The 9769-nt window shown below is 40.5% G+C and overlaps 2 protein-coding genes across 3 annotated transcripts in view; one reads left to right on the top strand and one right to left on the bottom strand.

Annotated features, from left to right (window-relative positions):
• The first annotated feature begins 88 nt into the window (after nt 1-88).
• cdc40 (cell division cycle 40 homolog) lies at nt 89-8107 on the top strand. Its single transcript, XM_079474927.1, has 15 exons — nt 89-691; nt 1013-1099; nt 1782-1911; nt 2041-2130; nt 2258-2397; nt 2579-2675; nt 2824-2963; nt 3690-3764; nt 4372-4417; nt 5708-5809; nt 6082-6197; nt 6287-6420; nt 6552-6628; nt 6711-6855; nt 7678-8107. Exons 1-15 carry the CDS (start codon nt 509-511, stop codon nt 7853-7855), a joined length of 1740 nt encoding a protein of 579 aa, XP_079331053.1. The 5' UTR covers nt 89-508; the 3' UTR covers nt 7856-8107.
• Nucleotides 8018-9769, bottom strand: part of mettl24 (methyltransferase like 24) — an 8120-nt gene continuing 6368 nt past the window's right edge. The window contains exon 7 of one of the 2 annotated variants that reach the window (XM_079474928.1): nt 8018-9124. In XM_079474928.1, coding sequence (XP_079331054.1) covers nt 8801-9124 — 324 coding nt within the window. In that variant the 3' untranslated portion in view covers nt 8018-8800. The remainder of the gene's footprint in view (nt 9125-9769) is intronic. The other variant, XM_079474929.1, reaches the window with a different exon arrangement.

Consider the following 9769-nt stretch of genomic DNA (forward strand, 5'->3'; position numbering starts at 1 on the left):
TCCCTCGCCTGATTGGTCAATGTGGCACTCAAACCACGCCCTCACACCCAATCTCTGCATACTGTACACAGACCATTTATTTATTTGCCACAAAATATTAAAGGCGCGGTGCGTATTGTTGTAGGAATATGACGTTCGTAATGTTTATAATATGCATTCTTGTACAGTACTGTGAGTTCAGAGGTCATGTGTTTGTTCGTGAGGTTAAAATCAGTTAAAACTGTTGAGCAACAGAGAATATACCCCAAAACTGTACGTAACGTAATGCGTGCGCGCGTTTTAAGGCGGTCCCTTCAGGAGACGTCCTAAAAGATGCATAAACTCGTGTTGACGTATTTAAATAAACACGTCATCTAAACGTGCTATATGGAGGTTTGTGAATAACATACACGGTTTCGGTTAATACGAGGGATAAAAGCTCGTCGTAAATGAAAGCTGGAGATTAGATTTAGTAATTAGTTTATATAGAGTCTGAGGATCCGTGGAGGAAAGCGTCACAACATTCAAGATGGCGGCGGCGGTGGGTTGCCTCGTTTCTTACGGCAGCGACTCAGATTCGGAAAATGAGTCTGAATTCGGTTCTGTGCCGCCGAAAGCGGATCCAGATGCGGTCGCGCACCTCCAGCCTTTAAAATCCGGAGGTATCACGACTTTAGCGGCCCTGAATTCAGCGCCTGAAGTAGCTGTGAAGGTACATGCGTAACGCTCTGTGTCTGCAAGCCTAGTGAGACCCCAAAACACTCAAATGAGCTCTAGATAAAGCCCAGTTAGACCCTAAACGCACAATATAAAGGCTTTTGTAACGTTTTAAATGTAAATAACAGTCGGTGGTTTGTAATGTGAGTGTTTAATTTCAATAGTGAGTTTAAAGTTGAAACATCTATTCGGTCTTTAAGAGAAATATGTGTATTATATAACACTAATAAACAGGTCACGTGACCAGTCAGATATAAGAACGGGCTTCTGTGTGCTGTTGTCTCATCATGGATGTGTTTCTGTTGTTTTTCTCCAGGAAGGTGTTGAGACCGGTGTGCATCTTGATCCAGCCCTTAAAGAAGTCGCTTACAATCCTTCATACGAAACTATGTTTGCTCCAGAGGTGAGACATGCAACAGGCAGACAGATGGAACGAGACTAGTGATGCATCCATGTGTACATGTTGGCCGATGATTCTTTAACACTGGAAGCCGATAACAGATATATTGGGCGATATACAGTATCTAGATATTAATATAACATTTCCTGAGAATGAAACAAAAGGTTAAAAGTGGACGACTGCTTTTATATGAAAACATTGACTGCAGAAAACAAGTGAAAATCATGTATTAAGGCCACTTTACACTAGTTAAACATTCTTTCACCTTCAAACTTGTCTGGTATCATGTTTATTCAACAATCAAACTATAGATGTTCTTCCCGAGCAAACCCAGAAAAGTGTTTTTAATATCCACGAGTCTAACAGATCTCCAGACAGAAAGCATTCAGACAGCAGTCTGATTCACACAATATTCTTTTCTTCCTGTGATTCACACATTCATAAATACTGTATCTACGTCAACAATGTTTTGCTGATATCAGTAAGTGAAAGATCACGACAGAAACACACAACTGTGCTGGATTAGAACTGTGAGCGGATGAAGAAGTTTAACCAGACGAAATATCGACTATAATATATCGGCCTAAATGTGATTATCTGATACTGTTATAGCCTTATAATTTATCATGCATACGGATAGAGACAGATTTGTTGTAATATTGTGTAATCGATTCTCTCATCTCAGTTTGGACCAGTTAACCCATTCAGGACCCAGCAGATGGCTGCGCCGAGAAACATGCTGTCTGGTTACGCCGAACCGGCCCACGTCAACGACTTCATGTTTGAACAGCAGAGGAGGACGTTTTCTACCTTCGGTGAGAGACGCGTGTGACTTGTGTGATCGGATATGATGCGTGCATTTGTTAACCTTTACATTACAACACACTATACAAATCTGGAGAGAGACCCACGCTCATTTTAGCTTTGTTGTGTTTGTGTCACAGGTTATGCTCTGGATCCGTCTGTGGACAGCAGCAGTCAGATCACAACCAACACTTACATTGGAGCCATAGATGAGGCCGAGAAAAATAAAGGTGAAGTTCACATGATTCTGTCTTCCTGTCACTGCTTGCAAATGTTCAACCATTATATCGCAATGGAGAAACCCAGCGTCAAATGTTTCAAGTCCATAATAGAATGCGTGTTGTTTTCCTCCACTAGGGCAGACCGTGTTTGAGACTGGACCCAAAAAAACTGAGAAGAGGAAGAAGCAGAAAGGAGGAGAGGCCTCAGAGATTGACGTGTTTCTGGGTCCTTGGGCCAAATTCCAGGATGAGAAAGATGTGGCCAAACCATCTGAGGTGAGATCTGATGCTCCACAGCTCCTGTACACGCTACATAAACCTTGATATCAAACCTGACGTGACTTCTGAACGAAATGTTGTTTATAAAGCCCACAAACAAAGACGTCATTTGTTCAGGATGTCTTCATGCCTGTCGTGAAAGTGATTTTTATTTGTGTGACCTGCTGCGGTTTAACAGGAGGAACAGAAAGAGCTGGATGAGATCACAGCGAAACGACAAAAGAGAGGGCGAAATGAAGACGAGGCTCCAGCGGAGGAGAAGACCATCCTGCACAGTAAGAACACACACGACAGTGACATCATCACACATGGTCAGACTGATGTCATCATTCAGTGGAATGCAGTTATATTTGTGTCTGCTCCTAAACATCTCTCTCTCTCCATCTCTCTCTCTCTCTGTCTGTCTCTCTCTCTCTTTGTCAGTTAAAGATGCGTATGATTATCAGGGTCGCTCGTACCTGCACATTCCTCAGGATGTTGGAGTTAACCTGCGATCTTCAGAAGCTCCGGATAAATGCTACTTACCCAAGAAACAGCTGCACGTTTGGACCGGACACACAAAGGTGATTTCTGATGCTATCTCTATTCATCTCTATGAATTTATTAAATATACCAATGACGCATGGGTGACGGAACCATCGTATGTGGGTGGTGTTGACAGGAGTCAGAACCCACCCACCAGTGATATTGGACCCGTCTCTCCTTTAGACACTTTCCACTTGAGAAATGTTTGGCGTTTAGCTCCAGCCTTGACTTCCACACTTCTGCTTCCTCAAACCCTTTCACCTGCCTCATTCAGAGCCGTATAAATCCAACTCATTATACATTAAATTCAATAATAATAAAAGTGTCAATTATTGTGTTTATGACAATTATCGCATGGATGCTGTCGCATTTTCAATAATAGCGCCAAAACTACAATTTTCGTGTTTTCTCACTACACCACTGAAGCTGCTGGCAAACTGGTGTTGTATATACTCGAGGTTTTTCCACACTTGTTGTGCTCCCACACCCATCACATGATGTATAATCATATCAGTTATATAGTTTGTGTAAATGCCGCTTGTACTGTAGAAATGGGTTAATAAATACAATTTAAACGATACTAAAATATATTTTAAAGCTGAAAATGCTATCACAGACATTCCCACTGTTGGGTTTGGGCCTAATGGAACGGTTCTGTTCGGTCTGTGTTTCACACACACACACACACACACAGTCAGTGTTCTTGTCTGTTTGTGTTAATAATGAAATCGTGTGTTATGAACGTGTCTGTGTTTTGTCTGTAGGGTGTCAGCGCCATCCGGTTGTTTCCTGAGTCTGGTCATCTGCTTCTCTCCTGCTCCATGGACTGTAAGATCAAGGTAAGACAAACACACACAATGGTCTAGTTACACTGCGTTCAGACCGCCAGCGGCTGTGTCGCGAGTCTCTTGCTACGAGGTTGTTCAAAGGCGTTCCTAGCGTCGGTTACTCTAGTAACATGTATAAACAAACTCTGCAGTAGCTGACGTGAGCTCCGCTGCTTTACATTTGCAGAAAGTTGAGTAATTGTTGCATTGCTAGACACGCCAAAACTTCCTTTTGCAAACAGTCACTGGCGCTCGTGTCGCCGTAAGTCGCCAGCTCTTCATTGAATTGAATGGAATCTTGTAGCTGTGTGTCACTAGTGGTCTGAACAGGTAAAGGGTCGTTCACATTATAACGATTACTGTAACTATAACTATATTTGCATTGCGATCACCAATAGTCAAACGTAATCTGTAATCGATCAGCTGCAAAAAATAATGATCGTTCTCTTTATCGATTAGTTATGGTGTGAACTAAGAACGATTTCTTAAATGATATTGTCTATAGTTATAAAGTGAACAGCCCTTAAGAGAGACTGGCAGAATGCCGACAGTCAAAGATCTTCATGTTTTTGTTTGTTTGTGTAGTAGTGATGTGTTTATGTTTTGTCTTCTCTTGCAGTTGTGGGAGGTTTATAATGAGAGAAGATGTGTGCGGACGTTTATCGGTAAGTGTTTCTGTTTCTTTACGTCTGCTGTATGTTGTGATTGGACACTATATATAAATGATGTGATTGGATGATAGAAACTTCTGTCAGAAGCAGCGGTGGTCCGTCACACATGCACATGTAGACACAGTTAAAGATGTTAAAGCGAGATGTATGGCATAATGGGTTGTAATAGCCTTACACTACTAGCATTTGTCATAAAAAACACAGAAAACTATTTTCAATTCTTAATTAAATCCTAAGTGTAATACTCATTTTAACCTGAGGAGGCCGCCATGTTCTTTTTCAATGACAAACTGGTTGCACGCACAGCTAGACAGACAAACTAAACACAGACACACTTATCAGTTCTTCAGTATATATAATGTGCTGTAGGATAATATATATATATAATGCTCAAATAAGAAAGAAAGAAAATATAGATGCTATTTGGTGTATTTTCACACATCTAAATATTGTAAGTCAGGAAAAATTACAAACATGCATATTAATAACCAAAATCATTTTGGATTTATTATATAGGCGATGTTTAGCCGTTATGCATATGATGCATTTTATCCAGATTTTGACAGTAGCCTAACGTTATTGTCTTCTCTCTCTCTCTCTCTCTCGGTCATTAGCTGACGGGGCTAATATTCACATGTGCTCTAATACAGAATAAATAACCAAACCACAAGCATCTTATTATTGTGTTTATCAGTATATTCTCATAATGTACAAAGTATATGATTATGCTGACGTGTTAAATAATCTTAAATGTCTTGATTTAATGCACTCTTCTTCTTGTGTCAAGAGGACATACCGCCACCTACTGTCCCTGTGTGTTTATATATCTGATCTTATGTTTGACGTGTCATATTTTACTGTTATATATGAAAACATGTGTGCTTCGCTGTTGCCAAAGAGAACAGGTTTAGGTTGCAACCATTTGACATCACGGATTTTGACGCAAAGAAAATGTAAAATATACTCCAAGTAAAATATTTGATGAAGTTTATGAATACTGTGACAGTTACACAGTTTTTTTATTTCACAATTATAAAGTCAATGCCATTGTTCATATATTAAGCCATACATCGCTCTATACCCAAGGATCCTTTTAAAGATGATATTCATGTTAATAAAGAGGTTGAGGAGAATACTAGAGCGTCATCATATTTCATTCATGAGAGAGAAACTGTGGGAGATTGATGGTGTTTCAGCAGGTGGAGAGAATCTGTCAGTGGTTTGTAGGGATGTGATGAATAAATAACTGAAAGTCTTGTTTATGTTTTGTGTGTGTTTGTGCAGGTCACAGTAAAGCCGTGCGAGATGTGTGTTTCAATAACACCGGCACACAGTTCCTCAGCGCTGCCTATGACAGATATATCAAACTCTGGGACACAGAGACCGGTGAGACACACACACACACGTCTGGTTTATCATCTCCTGGCGGGGACAGTCAAACTGTATATCGTATCCCCTGAAGATCATAGAATTGAATTTCCATCATCCATTACATCGTGTCCTAACCAGAAATGGTGCTGCGTCACACTTTGTAAACTATGACATCTCATGGACTTCAGTGAAAGAGGCATTCGAGCCTTCAGATGACGATATCTAAATTGTTATCCTGCTTGCGCTGTCTGTGGTCATTTATGTGGTGTCTTTTTGATTTCTTTCAGGTAAGTGCATCGCACCCTTCACAAACAGAAAAGTTCCTTACTGTGTGAAGTTCAACCCAGATGAGGATAAACAGAACCTGTTCGTCGCTGGGATGTCGGATAAAAAGATTGTGCAGGTAAACCAGAGCTGTTGTTTATCTGATAAACACAAACATTACCGTGGTAAACAGGAGAGATGTAGACGTGACGTGTTGTTGTTGTGTAGTGGGACATCCGCTCCGGTGAGGTTGTGCAGGAGTACGACAGACATCTGGGTGCCGTCAACACCATCACATTCGTGGATGAAAGCCGTCGCTTTGTCAGTACATCTGATGATAAAAGTCTGCGGGTGTGGGAATGGTGAGTCGGGCGCTTACGTTCTTAACTATTCTGTACATTTGTGCCAGACCTAGAGATGTGTGTGATGACTAGCCCGGTGTCTCCTACTCATAGAATTGTGTGTTAATGCTTTGTTCGATGGTCTCTTTCAGGGATATTCCTGTGGACTTTAAATACATCGCTGAACCCAGCATGCATTCAATGCCCGCTGTAACACTCTCACCTAACGGTAGGTTACACACATCATGCGTTGTGTTTATAGAGGGCCGACAGGAGAACGGAGGTGAGGTTTAATGTTGTGATGTTCGCAGGTAAATGGTTGGCGTGTCAGTCGATGGATAATCAAATCCTGATATTTGGAGCTCAGAACAGATTCCGTCTCAACAAGAAGAAGATCTTCAAAGGTCACATGGTGGCGGGATACGCCTGTCAGGTGGACTTCTCTCCTGACATGAGGTAGGAAAATTTCATACGCCTCAGGTTTAAAAAAAGAACGCTCATCGTGCCGTATAACTGCATATGTGGGATTATCAGTTTTTCATCAAGCTTGGGTTTTCTACGATTGGTCTTCACATGTGAATATGAATTCACAGGTCAGAGGTAGGGCTGTGCGATATTGAGGGAAAATGCGATAGCATGCTAAATCGTGCAATATTCAATATGCTGTACGATATTTCTTTTTCTAAAATCAATTTCAATTGTATTAAAATTTATCAAAGAAATAATATAACCAACATATATTTCACATTGTTTGAGCCAAAATGCATCACTACAACATCTGAAAGTGAACAGCCATGTTTTACGGTTGCGTTAAACACATCTGACATTTTGTAAACAAACTAAAATATCATCATCAATAATTTCGATATATTGATCAGCCCTAGTCCGAGATCACCAGACTTGAACTTTGGAACACACTGAAATGCATTGAGCTTGTGTTTCTGGTCTGCAGCATTCATGCGTGTTTTACAATTGTTGCGTGACTGCAGCATAACACTTAGTTTTGACATCACAAACATTTGAGAAGTTTTTTTTTATCAAACTGCAGTTGGTTTGTTTTTATTCAAGCCATAATAACTACAGCTGACTACACAATAAAAACATGCTAACATAATTAAAAAGATGATTTTTGAACATTTTTAAAACTTCAGAGATTCTGTTTGTCTTGTAACGTATATTTAAGTGCTCTTTTTCTCGTATCCTGCCAGAAAAGCTTTTTGAATCTGAATCGGGTGATCGATTGTTTTGATCCGATCGTCTCTCTCTGTCTCTTCACAGTTACGTTGTGTCCGGTGATGCTGACGGGAAGCTGAATATTTGGGATTGGAAGACCACTAAGCTGTACCATCGGATCAAAGCTCATGATAAAGTGTGTATCAGCGCTCTCTGGCATCCTCACGAGACGTCGAAGGTCATCACATGCGGCTGGGACGGACAGATCAAACTCTGGGACTGAACACATCCACACATCAGGATTTCCTTCTTTTATATCTCTGTAATGTTTTCGTGACGCACAGTTCAGGGGATGATCTTCAGAGGTTTATTGGGCTGGTATCCAGTCCTGAGAGAACGCTTGCGTCACACACAACTGCTTTTATCTCTTGTTTTGTTTTTTAATAGTTTGAGAATGTAACGCTTGGCTTTAACAGCGTCTTCGGTGTGTCACATTTCTCTCTTTTTGATGATAATAAATGTTTTATTGATTTGTGATGTGCGTGTATGTGTGTTTTGGAGGGGTTTGGCAGGTCTTGTGTTGAGGTCTTTTGCACATATTAGGTTTTTTTGGTATTCGGCGCTGGTTTGTACGGTGTCTCTGAATAGTTAAAACGCCTCTGAAAATGTTTGCTACGGATGCGGAAAACACAATCGAACCCAGTCCGAATTTTTATGACGAATGAAAATATTGTAGGCAGTGTGTAAACGTGATTGATACAAGGTGAGGTCATATTTATGTTTTAATGTGCGGAAAGTTCGGACTCGATGTGCAACGGCCTTAAATCTGGAGTTTATTCACGTCACATTTGTTTGAAGCCCACAGTTTCTGTGGCTGTGATCACATTCATCAAAACCTCAGAGATCAGGATTTACTTAATACGTTATTATTTAAAGGGCCAGTTCAGATTAAAATAAATGTTCTGTCAGTATTGAGAGACTAGGAAACGACAGAAGATATTTAGAGAAATGTCTCAGTGGTTTTGTGTTCATACAGTGGAGGTCAATAGAGATGATCAACATTATTCATAATATCTTCTCATGTGTTCTGAAGTCTGGTTCATGTCGTGATTTAGTTTGTTCTCCACAAACGTTTCCGTTCATGCTCCCTACATAGGCAACATACAGTTAGTAGTCGTCATAGATGCAAATGTTGACGTGTGTTTTAATATCTTCAGGGGTGATGTGGTCATGTCTGTGGTGAGAAGTGAGTGTTCACCCAGCCCAGCACATAAGAGCTGCTGGTGTTCTGGAAGTTCTGCTGTAAGAACACGTGTGGTTTCGTCGGGTCGCTATAGCTGTGATACAGGAGGAAGTGAGCGCGCTCCAGCTCCCTGAACAGACTGAACCAATAGCGAACCACCGATGGCTCGTCTCCGCCCACTTCAAACCCCGCCCAGTGCAGGTGCACCTCTACAAGCAGCAGACCGATCGAACCCAACACGTCTTCAAGAATCAAGTTCTCTAGAATCTTCCACTCGGCACTTTCCATTTCCAGCTTCAGCACGTCCACCTTACAGACAAATATCAAGAGATATTCATTAAACAGAACTGACACACACACGCACACACACTCATTTTCTCTCTCTCTGTATACATTGACCTCATTTCACGTTTATAACCCAATGCATTTCTGAGAATATTCCAGAAGAGTGAATGTAGGTCAGATCTCATCAAACTCGTTTCACACTTCACAAATCAATCATCATACACTCTTATTACTGCTAGAAACTTTACATTCATATGACATCATGTGTAGTCAATGATATGTTTGTATGATAAGTGATGTCCAGTGTCAAATCTGATTCTTGCAAACATTAATTTGACTACAAATGAAACCCAAAAACCCACTTTTACTGTAATAAAACCATGTGTTGATGCAGAACCAGGATTGTGTATATCGCACATGTGCATATCGTGATCGATAAATGAGTGAATTCATTATTGGAAAAGTGATGTATGTTTTAGGTCGATCCGCAATTTATTTACATTTACATTTAGTCATTTAACAGACGCTTTTATCCAAAGGAGCAATAAGTGATATGTCATAAAAGAGCAATAATACAATAGGTGCTAATACAAAGATACTAGTGTCAACAAAAGCCAGAACAACACCTGTTGAGAGAAGAGAGAGGCTTAGTGTAGTTTTTTAATTTCT

The sequence above is a fragment of the Barbatula barbatula genome (genome assembly GCF_947034865.1).
Source record: "Barbatula barbatula genome assembly, chromosome: 15".
In the NCBI taxonomy this organism is placed as follows: domain Eukaryota; kingdom Metazoa; phylum Chordata; class Actinopteri; order Cypriniformes; family Nemacheilidae; genus Barbatula; species Barbatula barbatula.

What these genes read in the sequence shown, in the direction of transcription:
- cdc40 (XM_079474927.1), top strand. Translation starts at nt 509, where the DNA reads ATGGCGGCGGCGGTGGGTTGCCTCGTTTCTTACGGCAGCGACTCAGAT. An exon ending in GAGGACGTTTTCTACCTTCG is followed by an intron (nt 1,912 to 2,040) that starts GTGAGAGACGCG and finishes TTTGTGTCACAG; the next exon opens with GTTATGCTCTGGATCCGTCT. An exon ending in ACTCTGGGACACAGAGACCG is followed by an intron (nt 5,810 to 6,081) that starts GTGAGACACACA and finishes GATTTCTTTCAG; the next exon opens with GTAAGTGCATCGCACCCTTC.